The sequence below is a fragment of the Schistocerca gregaria genome, chromosome X, assembly GCF_023897955.1.
Source record: "Schistocerca gregaria isolate iqSchGreg1 chromosome X, iqSchGreg1.2, whole genome shotgun sequence".
In the NCBI taxonomy this organism is placed as follows: Eukaryota; Metazoa; Arthropoda; class Insecta; order Orthoptera; family Acrididae; genus Schistocerca; species Schistocerca gregaria.
Window position 1 is genome coordinate 469,517,507 of NC_064931.1, and position 15,618 is coordinate 469,533,124.

Below are 15,618 nucleotides of genomic sequence, written 5' to 3' on the forward strand. Positions count from 1 at the left end.
GCCATAAGTTTCATTGTTGTGTGTTTGTTTGTTATTGTTCAGTGCTGTATTGAGTAGAACGACGTGTCACACAGTTTGTGAATTTAGAGAGAGCAGAGTTAGAGGAACAACGTGTCTCCATTAAATGTTGTGTGAAAGTCAAAAAAACCTTTACAGAGACACACCAAATGATGCAGGAAGCCTATGGTAAAGAGTGCTTAAGCTGTACTCAGTGTTACAAATGGTTAACACGATTTAAAAATGGCCAGGCTTAAGTTAAAGATGACCCCCATTCAGGATGCCATTCAGTGTCTGCTAGTGACATTCATGTCAGGATCTTCAACTAAACTGTGCATGCCAATCAAAGACTGACTGTCCAAGAGATTGCAGAAGAATGTAATATTACAGTTGAATCATATCATGAAATCCCGACACAGCATCTTGGAATGCATTGTGTTGCCACCAAGTTCGTCCCATGGCTCATGAGCCAAGACCAAAAAGACCTTCACCTCACAATCTGTGAAGAGCTTTTGTAACTGGTGATATGTGGGTCTAAAGTTATGATGTTGAGACCAAAGTTCAATCTTCACAATGGGTTGGGGGAGGTTTACCAAATCCAAAAAAAAGCTCTTCAGCTCAGGTCAAATGTCAAAGCCATGCTTATAGTTTTCTTTGACTTTGAAAGATTACTTCATCATGAAGTGTTAATTGATGACACTATTGGAATACATGCAAGAAAAGATGACAAGGAAATAGCCTGAAATGTGCCAAAACAATTCATGGCTCTTTCATCACTATGACACATCTGCACATTCATCCCTATTGGTGTACAAAAAAATAAATCACAGTGCAGCCCCATCCTCCACACTCTTGAGCCTTGGCACCTGTGGTTTTTTTTTCCAAAGTTGAAAACCACATTGAAAGGAGTGACAGACTAGATAAAAGAAAATTTGAAGACAGCCCTTCACACGATCTGACAAGAGGCATACCAAGACTGCTTCTGGACGCAGAAACACTATTAAGAGAAGTGTGTCAATTGTGGACGAGAGTATTTCAAAAGAGACCATGCACAATAAGTAAAAGGTAAGCACACAAAAATTTTGTGGATAAAAATGCAGAATTTCTACATACACCCATTTCTTAACCATGGGATTCTTTTCTGTAGATAAAAGATACAAAACATGCACACAGTGTTCAAACTGCTGAACATGGCCATAAGAATAACAATTTATGTAGTGGTCGGGTTTATTGTACAGAACTATTTTTTTAAAAAACGGGGTATACTTTCAGCACCAAGAGAGTATATCTATCAATATATAGTGCATATCAAGGGGAAAATAAATAAGTATTTCACTAATAGTTCTGTGCAAAAGCATGGAACAAGAGCCAATTTGATCTTGCATTTATCAATGAGGGCAAAAATAAAGAAAGAAAAATCAAAACATTATTTTCCATCACAGAATAAAACTGTATAATAATTTTCTGAAGGAGATGCAAAAATTCAATACAATACATCTATTTAGAAATGTAACTAAAAAAAATATTATTTAGAGAACTCTAAGTAGGTGTTGATATCAGAAGGGGGACTTGTATGATACTTGGTAACAATACAGTACCTAACCAAACAGTGCTTTTACAAGCAAGGTATGAGGACATTGTATGACAGGGACCAACTGAATGAGGCAGTGCGGTTGTTAAGCCACTGATTTCATATTCAGGAGGATGGAGTTTGCTCTGTCCAGCCATCCTGATTTAGGTTTTCCATGGTTTTCCCAAATAATTCCAGGAAAACACTTCCTTCAGAATTATGAGACATTCCCTGGATGAATACACACACACACACACACACACACACACACACACACACACACACACACACACACACAATTTGGGTGCATACATCCTGAGAAATCAGTACGCAGAACAACCACCTCTGGCTGTAATAATGGCCTTGATATGCCTGGGAATTGACTCAAACAGAGCTTGGATGATGTGTGCAGGTACAGCTGCCCATAGAGCTTCAACACAATCTCACAGTTCATCAAAAGTAGTAACTGGAATATTGTGACAAGCCAGTTACTTGGCCACCATTGACGAGATATTTTCAATTGGTGAGAGATCTGGAGAATGAGCTGGCCAGGGCAGCAGTTGATCATTTTCTGTATCAAGAAAGGCCTGTACAGGACATGCAACATGCGGTTGTGCCTTATCCTGCTGAAATGTAGGGTTTCGCAGGGATCGAATGAAGGGTAGAGCAACGGGTCATAGCACATCTGAAATCTAATGTCCACTGTTCAAAGTGCTGTCAATGCGAACAAGAGGTGACCGAGGCATGTAACCAATGGCACCCCCTACCATCACACCAGGTGATACGTCAGTATGGCGATGACAAATACACGACTCCAATGTGCGTTCACCGCGATGCTGCCAAACATGGATGCGACCATCATGATGCTGTAAACTGAACCTTGATTCATCCGAAAAAATCACAACAATGAAACTTATGGCAGTTACACATTAAACACAGGCAAGTGGAGTGATATCACTGGTGCATAATTACAAACGTTCCCGAATTTTTTGAACAGACCTTGTACGTCGCCACAAGACACAGTCTGTTATGAACTGCTACTACAACCATAAGAGTAAAACATTCTGATCAATTTTAGCCCAATTTGGCATACAAACAACAAACTTCACAAGTATCACTACTGCGGGATTTCTATCCTTCTAGGTGCAACAGGAATGGAGATAGAGAGATAGGGAAAAAACTTGTATTTCAGCACCTGCCATATAGGCTGCGCTGCACGACAAGCTTGTTGTGTGGAAACAGTATTGGTGTGCCTTATTGATGTATTTTGCAGGGCAGCCTACATTGCAGGGGCAAGAAACAATTTTCCAGCCCCCAGTATGTAGGCTGCCCTCACAACAGGTGTGTTGTGCAGGTAATAGCAGCCTGTTTTATCAAGATATAATGCAGGGGTTACATGTGCAGATGGTCATGGCTAGGGGATGACTGAGATGGATAGAAGAGAGGACGAAAGGAGAGAGGGAGCAGGAGGAGTCACACAAAGACGGGGCTACAGGGAATGGATAGGGAGAGAAGGGACAGGAAAGGATGGAAAAAGAAATGGGGGAAGGAGGAGATGGGAAAAGAAATGGAGGAAGGTGGCGATGGGCAAAGATATGGATGGAGAGAGAGGGAAGAGGATGACGTGGACAGAGAGACAGGCGAGGAAGAGATAGGCACAGAGAGGGGTGAGGAGGAGCTGTATGCAATATATGTGGCAAACATGTGTGCTTTTCTCACATATATGGGGATCAAGTTAGTAAATAATTAAATAAACTTAAAAGTAAGAATGAATGGATTGCCTGTAACCACACCCAACGCAAATGTCACAATATGTGGATGACAGAAACAGTGATAGTGCACACATTACATCTCAAACTGTCTAAGTCAAAACAATCAGTGTTCTGATACTGACATGAAAAAGGCCCAGAGGAAAAACATATGACAGTAGGGAGGCATGTATCATAGTCTGATAAACTGAAATTTTACCTCTTTTGAAATAATTTGGTGTTTCAAGGCATTTACCCTGTAATGTGGGGAAGGTGAAGTTCAGGTCAGAGTTGGTTCTGATATTTTGACAACATGGCTTGTCCTCATTAGGTGCTACCTCAGACTGTTCATCAAGTGGAAAGAGTCCAGTAATTATAATCACAGCCTTCCCCCTCCATGTTCAGTTCCAGGCATTCTGTATTCAGTTTGCTCCCACTAGCAGCACCCTTAGGTGTTCTGTTTTCAGACTGGTGTGCATGTCTGCATGCAGGCATTCTATTTTCAGTCCAGCACAGTTCTAGGTATTCCCTCTGTGGTCCATTCCTGCTGGATGCACCCTGCAAAGTTCCATCTTCAGTCCGATGCTCCTAGTGGTCCATCTGGGGTTTGCTCCCTGTGTCCACAGCCTCCTTCTTCTTGTGGATTTCTATTGCTGCTTTCATTATGTCTTCAGCAATCCAGTAGAGGATCCCAGGCTCCACTGCGTTTATACACAGTCTCATGATTCATGAGGTTTTCCATCACCTTTATCTCTATGGACTCTCTTATAACACTGTCTCAGTATCTGGGAGGTCTCTTCCTGAACCTTCATTTCGTCATACTTCATGGAGTGTCTAAGTTCCAGACAGTGGTCAATAATAGTTGATTTTGTTGCCTATGTTAGTCTGTTGTGCCTCTTATATTCTTCACATCAGATGTCCACAGTACTAGTTATTTAGCTAATATATGAGATGCCACTTTGTCAGGATATATCACAAACTCTTAGTTTTCATAGTCCCAGGTGACCTTCCACATTTCCCAGAAGTCCTCTTATTTTGGCAGGTGAACAGAACACACACTTAATGTTATGCTTCCTGAGAATCCTCCTGATTTTGACAGAAGTATATCCCACACAGGGCCTGTACAAAACACCCCTTGCCTAATTGTGCTTTTCTTTTAGATTGTATGGCAAAGTGGCTGTTGGGCCATGTATCAATTCTTGCAAAACATTGATCGTAGATGCTGTATTTCTGCTCCCAAACTGTCTGGGTCTGACAAGTTGTGTGCCCTGTGGACTAATGTCTTCAGAACTCCATTCTTCTACATTGAGTTGTGACCATTTCCAGCTTTCAGTTTTAAGTCAGTATTTGTAGGTTTTCAATACACACTGTGGCCAAATGACCTATCCGCTCTCCTTTTGACAGGTATATCCAGAAATGAAAACTAGCTATGCTTTTCCAGTTCCATAGTGAACTTAATATTTGGACGGCATGAGGTAAGATGTTCCAGAGACTCATTGAGCCTCTCCCTGCCATGAGGCCAGATCACAAATGTACCATTTATGTGCATAAAGAAGCACGTTGGTTTTCACCTCGCCATCCCTGATGCCTCTTCTTCTAAACCCTCCAGGCATATGTTGGGAACCACTGGAAACAGAGGGCTGCCCATAGTTACAGCATTTGTCTGATTAGCCAAGAGGTCTAAGGCGCTGCAGTCATGGACTGTGCGGCTGGTCCCAGTGGAGGTTCGAGTCCTCCCTCAGGCATGGGTGGGTGTGTTTGTCCTTAGGATAATTTAGGTTAAGTAGTGTGTGAGCTTAGGGACTGATGGCCTTAGCAGTTAAGTCCCATAAGATTTCACACACATTTGAACATTTGTCTGCTTGTACTATTGGCCTCCATACAGAAAGTAACTTCAGGTGAGTATGTTCCCAAACAAGCCCCACAGAGCACTGTCAAATTTCACTGCAACCAGTTCCAGAGAGTCCCTGAGTGACATCCTGGTGAACAGGGATACCACATCAAAACTGATCATTATAACAAATTTTGTACAATGTAGTTGCTTAAGACTTTACAAGAACTTTTCTGAACCGTGAATCTAGTGAATACACCTCCACACAAATGGAAACAGCAGTTTCTCTAAGTATTTGGCTGTTGGATATGTTGATGCACCCAGTGCTGCTGACTATTGTGCACAGTGGCACATCCTCTTTGTGTACTTTTGGCATCAATCTAGTCTAGGTGGAACTGGAACTCTCATAGTTGTTTGATGACCTTGTCAAGCATACTGGTTTTGTTCGAGAGAGTTCTGACCTTCATGTCCACTTTGTTCACAGCGTCTCATTTAGAAAGTCTGTATGCATGGTCCTGCAGAAGTTGATGCACTTATGCACTTTCTCATCGTAATTAGCCTGCTGCAAAATGACTGTGGAGTTCCCTTTGTCTGCTTGTAACACTCTGATACTGCTATCTTCTTGGAGCCTCTTGAGTGTGAGCCTCTCATCACTTGAGATATTCAATTTTGGGGACTGTATGAATTTCTTCTGCCACATTTGGTGGAAGTGTGTTGGTTACTGGCTGCGCTTCACTGATGAAACATGAAATGGGTCCGCAGCTCGTGGTCGTGTGGTAACGTTCCCGCTTCCCACGCCCGGGTTCCCGGGTTCGATTCCCATTCGGGGTCAGGGATTTTCTCTGCCTCGTGATGATTGGGTGTTGTGTGATGTCCTTAGGTTCGTTAGGTTTAAGTAGTTCTAAGTTCTAGGGGACTGATGACCATAAATGTTAAGTCCCATAGTGCTCAGAGCCATTTGAACCTGAAATGGTCACATTTCTAGGAGCTGTCATGACATTGAGACCCCTTTTGAGTGCCTTCACAGTGACGTTTTTCCTTGCCACTTATGCTAATCACAGTGCAAGTGCAAAGTAGCTATACATTATATAGCGTGTATATTATGCAACAAATTTAAAACTTTTTAACATGGCTTATGCTCACTGATGTAAAAAAAGAATGTGTTCCATGCTCCACTTCACACTTTTAAGCATCAACTTTTCTTTTTACATTCTATCATAGCCTGTGTTCTTCCTCAGGGTGAAAGGTATTTACATACCAAATTTCATCAAAACTGATTCAGCAGTTTAATCATGAAAAAGTAACACACAAACATACTTTCACATTTATAAAATTTTAAATTGCAATATTTTTTTCTTTGGTCCTATTTTAGTGAAATTATATCTGTTGTTGCCCCCAGGTTACACTCAAGTTACCTGTAAAATCTCCATAAAAATTCATCTGTTGATTGCGAAAACAATCATAGGTTATAGATTTGTAATTTATTTATTGTTTCACCCAGGTAGGACTACCCATGTGAAACACATAATAAATAAATTATAAATCTGCAACTGTGTTTTTACAATCAACTTACAATAAGATTTCTGCATCGATCTGCCACTGCAGAATGGAATAATTTCTAAAATTTGTCTAGTAGTTTTGGATATTATTGTGTTCAAACATACACACATACTGGCACAACAGTTTTACAGTTTTGTTATTAGTATATATTACATATTGGGATCTGTAAATACTCATTCTAATCTATTGACATATTCTGTAATGTTATAATATATTCCCTTTATGCTTTTCAGTTGCTGACCTTCTGTATATTTTGTGTAGACGTGTTTTTTTTTCCCACTGATAAGTTATGTCTTCCTTCTTCTTTTCTGAGAATTCGTACCTATGAACATAAAGACACCTACACAATTCCTTATGCTACTATATCCATTTTGTAATTACTTTAGTGCATACAGTACAGTTGTTAAATGTGAAGTCATATAAAAAAATTGGTATTAAAGATTTTTTTAGCTCTTAGTAATAAATGTATACAACTTTTTTGTTTAAGGGAGCATGGTGTGGACATGGCACTATTACAAGAAATGTGACATGCTTAAGAGATGGTGAACCTGTAGATGATTATCTATGTGGAGATGCTCCAGACATACACACAACTGATAAATGCTATGCGCCATGCAAGGGTGACTGTCAGGTTTCAGAATGGAGTCACTGGTCACACTGTCACCGGAACTGTCAGAGTTCTTCTAATGGTTTGTAAATTCCTTTCTCTCAAAAAAATTATTTTCAGAGTAAACATCTCACATTTGTAGAGTACAAGTGTTGCAGTATAGTGATATCATTATAATGTTAATGAACTACATAATGATTTGTTCTACTTTCACTCTAGTGGCCACCAAAAATTTTATTAGCTCAATTCATCATATGTCATATTATATACGAGTGTTTCTTAATTTCACACTTGCCGATGACTGCAAAGTCCTTCTCTTGTAACTGCATTACATGCTGGCATGAACCCCATTGTCCTTGACTGAGGTTTGTTTAAAAACAACTGTATTGGCAGACAGTGTTCTTCCAAAGGAGTGATGCAAACATACTTCCTAGACTAACTAGAAGCTGCAAGCTACTTTTGCAAAAACAGCTCCTTTGTATAGCTCCCCAGGTGCTGTACAGTGTTCTTCCAAAGGAGTGATGCAAACACACCTCCTATACTAACTAGAAGCTCCAATCTACGTTGGCAAAAACAACTCCTTTGTATAGCTCCACAGGTGCTGCAAAACTAGTACCTACACAGGGAATGGCAACATGAAGAATGACTTCACAACAAATTTAAAGCTGGGTTTAGGTGGAACTGTTCTTATTAGAGCAGTATAGGCTGACATGAAGGGCGATGGATTAAAACTGTGCTGCACATTACAAGCAAACCCTGGACACCTGCATCGATAGTTTTCTTCCGCTTCAGTACATCACAACAAATTTGGTAGCCAATATGTCAGTGTAGTTCACTGTAATGCTCTTCAAACCACTGTATCTTGATTTAGGGCTTGTGACACAGACATTTGTCATGATGGAAAATATCATCTCCATCAATAAGACTTAAGTGTGGAGGGGTGCAGGTGACCTGTAGCCCTCAGAATTCACAATGCCTTTGATCACTACCACAGGTTGCACATAAGCCCAGGCAAATGTCCCCCACAGCATAACACTGCCCCCACTGGCCTACATCCATGGCACACTGCACATTTTGAGTATCTGCTTGCCTGGATGATGGCATATCCAGGTACAGCTATTGACATACTGTAACAAGAAATGTGGTTCATTCAAACAGATGACACATTTCCATTGATCCACAGTCATGTCTTAGTAATCCTGTACCCACTGCAATTGTAATTGACAATGTCATTGGGGGCAAAGCGGGAACATGTAGGAGTCATCTGCTGTGAAGTTACATGTTCGACAATGTGTACTCAACAGTGTGCTTTGAAACAATTGTTCTTGCGTCAGAATTTTACCCTGCCAAATATCTGCCACAGACTGCCATGTATCCTCCTTTGCAAAGTGGGAAAACGTATCCTCCACATTCAGTGATGAGGCATGGAGATCCAGCACCTAAGCACCTACTTGTGGTTTCATTGTCCTTCAACCACTTTCTATAGATGCTCACGACAGCAACACATGAACAGTTGACCAGCTCTGCTGTTTTCAAGATGCTCATTCCCATACACTGAACCTTAACAGTCTGCCCTTGTCAAGGCCATGTATGTCAATGGGTTTCCCCAATTACAGCCTCTATCATGGAATAATGATTCCCATTTCAAATCTGCTCCACATGTATATTTCCCTTACTAGACTATCTGCCCACTACCCCGCCAAGCGATATTGAATCTGTGCAATGGTATGGCTCATCAGTGTTGGTCAACTTTGACAAGGATGGGCCTGGTAGCTGCTGGTGCCTCATAGTAGGAACAATCTTTCAATTTGCCCTACAGAGAGTACATCTTGATTACACAGTGGTTGGCACCCTAAAATTGTTTAGAACCTTGCAAACACAAGTATGAAGCAAATTTATGTAATTTACTACAACAAAGTGTGCAAAAATCAACAAAAAATGTTCTCTTTATCATAAATGGTGATCATCATCCTAAATGCAGAAATCACTTTTTTTTTAGGTAGAAAGTGAATAGGTGTTTCCTTTGAGTAGGTCAGTGCACACAGCCACCATGCATGTTATGTGAACTAATATCCTGGCAGTCTGTTCTCCCAAGTGTGCTGAAGACATAACCAATAGACAACCTGACTCATGTTTTGATCCAAATGTAGCTAATTATCTCTCATTAATTGATGGTTGTGTGGCATGTACAAATAAAAGTAACACAGATTTCTAGTGATCTATTTATATGCATGGGTGCAGCATGTGCTCAAAATGTGGGCTGCCCATCTTCATACATGCACAATTACAACCAGGGTGTGACCACTTCACTCATTTCACTGCAGTGAGATTAGCTGGAATGCTATGTTGGTAGGTGTGCACTGTATTTAGAGTGATGAAGTTAGTGAATACAACTGTACCTTCAAATGACCCCACCAGTAGTAGTCTATTTGACTCAAGTCTGTATATCTGTGCCAACAACCTACTGGCTGACCATGGACAATCCATCGCCCAAAGTAATGTCAATTTATATACTGCTTTGCTTTCTAAGCTGTACTGGTGTAACATGAGTCACACTCCATGGATCATTGTGTGCAACTAATGGGATATCCTGAAGTAACTGTGGTAGGTTATCTGAGAAGTGTTGGTAGAAAGGTCCAGGTAGCCAAGCAGGATGTAGATGTGACCCAATTTGCAACCCACTGGCATTCCTTATCATAACATTGAGAGAAAGTGTTTGTTGGCAGTGGGATTCCCACAATGCATCTGGATTGATCTATGTCCCTACATACCAACTGTGAGCATGGAAAACAACTTGTGTGGTGAAACATGGTTAATCAGTTTCCTAAATCTTGGGGTGTGCTGCTAGATCTCCTAGTAATACCCAAAGTGCTCAGGCCACACAGTAGAAGAGAGTAATATTAGGATTTTATGGTCTGTAAATGACTGTATCATTAGTGATTGAGCTTGAATATAGATTGAGGAAACATGGAAAAGTAAACTGACCACATCCTTTTCAGGGAACCATCTGGGCATTCAGATTAAAGGGACAACCATGGGAACTCTATATCATGATGGTGGGACAGGGATTTGAACTTTACTGCTCCCATGCATTAGTCCAAAGGCTTACCACAGTCACCTCACTCAATTCATAGGGAAAAAAGCAGTATCTGCACTGACTGTTAGTGAAAAGTGGCCACACAGCATCACGGTCAACTGCACCATGTAATGTCTACAACACTATGACAATGCTTCATATGGTACTTGATACAACCACATAATATGACAACAGTCATAATTTCCAGAATGAGATTTTCACTCTGCAGTGGAGTGTGCACTGATATGAAACTTCCTGCCAGATTAAAACTGTGTGCCAGACCGAGACTCGAACTCGGGACCTTTGCCTTTCGCGGGCAGGTGCGAAGGTTCGCAGGAGAGCTTCTGTAAAGTTTGGAAGGTAGGAGACGCGGTACTGGCAGAAGTAAAGCTGTGAGTACCGGGCGTGAGTCGTGCTTCAGTAGCTCAGATGGTAGAGCACTTGCCCACGAAAGGCAAAGGCCCCGAGTTCGAGTCTCGGTCGGGCACACAGTTTTAATCTGCCAGGAAGTTTCAACAGTCATAATTGTTTTCCACCATGCATTGGCCATCTTTACATTCCACATATCACAGCTGGCATGTGGTGAACAAATGCACTTATTATGTGTAGAATCTGGAGATGGCTAGTATATATCTGAAGCCAGTTATGATTGTTATCATATTATGTAATTATATCTAAAGTAGACAGAATGTTGATTTGATGAGTAGATCAGATAGCTCATTAAGAGTCACTGAATCATACCAGAGAGAAAAGAAATTCACAGTGTAACATGAGTAAATGAAAGAATTGATTGAGCCAACACATTCTACGGCACAAAGGAATAGTTAATTTGGTAAGGGACGAAAGTGTCAGTGTGTGGTGTGTGTGTGGGATGTTGCATAGGGAAACCCAATCTCAATTACAGTAAACAGGTTCAAGCAGGTATGTATTGCACTAGTTATGTAGAGATGAAGAGGCTTGCACAGGGTAGACTAGCAAGCAAAACTTTATCAACCCTATCCTCAGAATGATAACAATAATGACAACAATAATAACCCTTGAAAAATCTGATTATCATTATTTTCAAGGATTAATTATTTTTCTATATTTTGACATAATTGTCAGTCAAGTGGCTTGCGGAGTATGGATGTAGATGTAGAAAGAATTGTGACTGTAATATAAGTTAAAGGTTTATTTGACACTACAATAGTGAAGCCAAAGTCACAGTACATAAAATTTTTCTTTAAAAAATTATGTTAGCAAGTTAGTAGTGTGTCAGTCCTACATGAGAGTACAGTGTGTTTTTAGATCTTTTGTCAGAACATAGCAAAATTATGTGCTGCATTCCTTATGGAGGCTTGCTGTGCTTGATACACTTACAGTGATGTTATTATATGTGTTTATCTCATGGGAGTTTGTGCCATGAGAATGATGAAATATACATATGTGTTTAATTTTCAGACTTGTGAATTTATATCAGCCATATGATCATTCTGTCACAGCAGGACACATTGCAAGAATCTTTGGCAATTTTTATCATTGTGCAGTTTTTAATTTATTCTACATTAGGAAACAGAATGAATGGTTGAGCAAGCATGGGCATAACTTGTAGTGACTTGGTTATGCCACCATTGTCTTGGTTGCCTGGTACAACATCACCAAACCAAAAACATGTAACCACATCATCAATTATTATTATTAGAATTATGCATTTAGTATCACTAGACGTATTCCAATACTTATTGCTGTAAATCCTTATTGAGAAAGGCATGCAAGACACTGAGATATACAGGGTTTTAAATATGTTATATTATTAATTAATTGTTTGACAGACACCACTTGTCAGTGGTATTTTATTTTACTGGACTAGCTATGGGTGTTGCCAGCCATCAGTGGTATCTAACACATAATGTTCTCTGTTGCATTCCACTGACAATATTTCATAATATTAATGTAATAATATGATTAACTGATTTGTATATACATATATGTAAAGAGCATAAGGGATTTTTTTTTACAAAAATACATGCAGTTGCCATTGGAATTTGCTCTACCTGTAAAGATTATTTTTGGTATCAAGATGTTTACAGACAGGGGGTCAAAAACTGTTGTGGCCAAAACTGTACAGAGAATAAAGTAGCAACAGCTGAATCAATCTAAAGTTACGACTGCCAATCTCAGGAGATACATTACAACAGTGCATCAAATTTTGCTACTCTCTCTCAAATAGTGATGTCACCTGTTGTAAAAGGAGACAGGCAGTTAGAAACCTACAAAACAGTTTCTCTTTGCTCTTTACGAGAGTCTGATGCACCAAAAACTTTATGTAATCCCACAGGAAAACATCCATCAGAGTGATATCCAGAAATTGTAGTGGTTATGGGACATTACCTCTCCTCCAATCTAACAATGAGATTATCCAGTGTTTATGTGCTCATGCGTATTATTATTGACGTAGGATGATACAGCACCCTGTTGAAACCAAATTCTTTCATGGAAGTCAAGAGGTACAGTCCCTGAAACAAAGCATGGCTGCTGGCTCACTGTAGATGCAAAAGTCATGAGTTTGAGTCCTCTTCTTCCTCTAATTTTATATACTATGTTGCATTTGTATGCTAAAAGCATCAGTCCAACACAGCCTCAAAGATAATTTATAACAAATCACTAATAGCAAAACCTTCTAAGAACATTCCACAAAAGTTCTCATGGCTGTGTCAAGATCAGACATTTTATGCTACCTGCAGCAGCCACTGGCCATCAGCCATTATCTGGTGTCATCTCAGGTGATCATAGCGCAGTGCACTGTATAACCATGTTCTATGGCATGGTGTTCATCCAGTTTATCACAGGTGTTCACATGGAGTATCACTCTTATTGCTATTTTGGTTTCTTCTTATCATTAGCATACTGCATATTGCAAATAGAAACAGTCATTCATTAGACCCTTTGCACTTTTATTAACAAAGCATCATCATGTAAAGTACTGAAATCATTTCAGTAGTTGATGCTTTTCATTCGTTTGGTTTTTATTGACTGAATGACACATCCTGATCATTACTGTCAGCATATTTTTGTTAACTTTTCCATGTTCTGATGAAAAATGCTTGATCTTTCAAGTTAGTGGAAGCTGGAATAAAAGAAGCACTTCGCAAATTAGCTGTTTTCCTTTTCACTTGGGTTTTTGAAACCACCTTTTTGGTCATTGCAAATGGGTTTATTACACACTACCCTTTCTTATATTCAAATTTGCATGTAATTCATAGCTTACAAAATTTTTCTGTGGCTGTTCATGCTTTGCAGTCCATGCTATGTTGCTGCTTCATCTTTTATGTTCCTCTGTTTTGGGGGTAGTAACAATGAGGCATTCCTATGAAAAGCATTTTTAAGTGTATAACAATCACAAGATCTGTTACCTGCTCATAATATTTGGAGTGTAACTGCTGAAGATGCTCCAAAAATGAATCACATCTGGTGAATGAGCTTCTCATTTTACAGTACGCTTAAGACAGAAAAACAAATATAGTTGTGACAATTACTGATTTATGATGTTTATTTGCAGTTGGTGCATGTGAATATTCTTGGTAACTATGCTCTAACCCCTCATCTCAGTTACAGAAATGGGGATAAAACTCATTGCCTTATAGATTCAGTAGTCTAGCCTTCAGTAGCTCCATCATCAAGATGAAAGCTGTAACCATTACTTCCAAGCCCATTCCTGCAAATATAACTTAGACTCGGCAACAATGCAGAATATATTTGCCAACTCATCTTCAAGTTACTTCATAGTTGGCACAGAATTATCCTGCTGTAATCATTTGATATGTTCTTGTCATTTCCATTGAATAATCTGAGTGATTTCCACATAAGGTGCAAAATTGGGTTATCAGTTTATCATTTTTAGTCTATGGAAGTCATTCCACACATAAGCTGGAAGTAATTATGTATTTTACATTGTGAATTACCTGCCTTCACCACCAATGGAGCACCGAGAGGGATGTAGATACTGCAATTGTTTGTTGGCTGCAAGGTAAAGTGTTTGCACTGTAAACTGAAGGCTGTGTTAGCTTTATTTTCCAATCTCTATGGAGACAAGCTTTTCGCCACTTCCATGACGGAGCTACAGGCAGTCAGATGAAAAATCAATAATGAAAAACTTAAGAAAACTTCATCATGGTAAATCATCTCTCTACAGAAAGTTGGCTGAAACCAGACATAAACAGTAATGAAATCCTAAACTCAGATTGGAATGTATACCCCAGAGACAGGCTGGACAGTGAAGGGGGAGGCGTGTTTATAGCAATAAGAAGTGCAATAGCATCAAAGGAAATTGACAGAGATCCAAAATGTGAAATAATTTGGGTGAAGGTCATGGATAAATCAGGCCCAGACATGGTAATTGGATGTCTCTATAGCCCCCCTGGCTCAGCAGCTATTGTGGTTGAGCACCTGAAGGATAATTTGGATAATATTTCGAGTAGATTCCCCCACCATGTTATAGTTATGGGTGGAGATTTTAATTTGCCGGATATAGACAGGGAGACTCAAACGTTCATAACGGGTGGCAGGGACAAAGAATCCAGAGAAATTTTTTTAAGTGCTTTATCTGAAAACTACCTTGAGCAGTTAAACAGAGAACTGACTCATGGCGATAACATATTAGACCTTCTGGTGACAAACAGACCCGAACTATTTGAAACAGTTAACGCAGAGCAGGGAATCAGCGATCATAAAGCGGTTACAGCATCAATGATTTCAGCCGTAAATAGAAATATTTAAAAAGGTAGGAAGATTTTTCTGTTTAGCAATAGTGACAAAAGACAGATTACAGAGTACCTGATGGCTCAACACAAAAGTTTTGTCTCAAGTACAGATAGTGTTGAGGATCAGTGGACAAAGTTCAAAACCATCGTACAATATGCGTTAGATGTGTATGTGCCAAGCAAGATCATAAGAGATGGAAAAGAGCCACCGTGGTACAACAACCGAGTTAGGAAACTGCTGCAGAAGCAAAGGGAACTTCACAGCAAACATAAACATAGCCAAAGCTCTGCAGACAAACAAAAATTACGCGAAGCGAAATGTAGTGTGAGGAGGGTTATGCGAGAGGCGTTCAATGAATTCGAAAGTAAAGTTCTATGTACTGACTTGGCAGAAAATCCTAAAAAATTTTGGTCTTATGTCAAAGCAGTAGGTGGATCAAAACAAAATGTCCAGACAATCTGTGACCAAAATGGTACTCAAACCGAGGAT

At 39.8% G+C, this 15,618-nt stretch overlaps 1 protein-coding gene across 10 annotated transcripts in view; it reads left to right on the plus strand.

Annotated features, from left to right (window-relative positions):
* Nucleotides 1–15,618, plus strand: part of LOC126297914 (thrombospondin type-1 domain-containing protein 7A-like) — a 1,219,654-nt gene that overhangs the window by 1,146,877 nt on the left and 57,159 nt on the right. For all 10 annotated transcript variants that reach the window (XM_049989225.1, XM_049989222.1, XM_049989223.1 and 7 more), the window contains one exon: nt 7,194–7,395. In XM_049989225.1, coding sequence (XP_049845182.1) covers nt 7,194–7,395 — 202 coding nt within the window. The remainder of the gene's footprint in view (nt 1–7,193; nt 7,396–15,618) is intronic.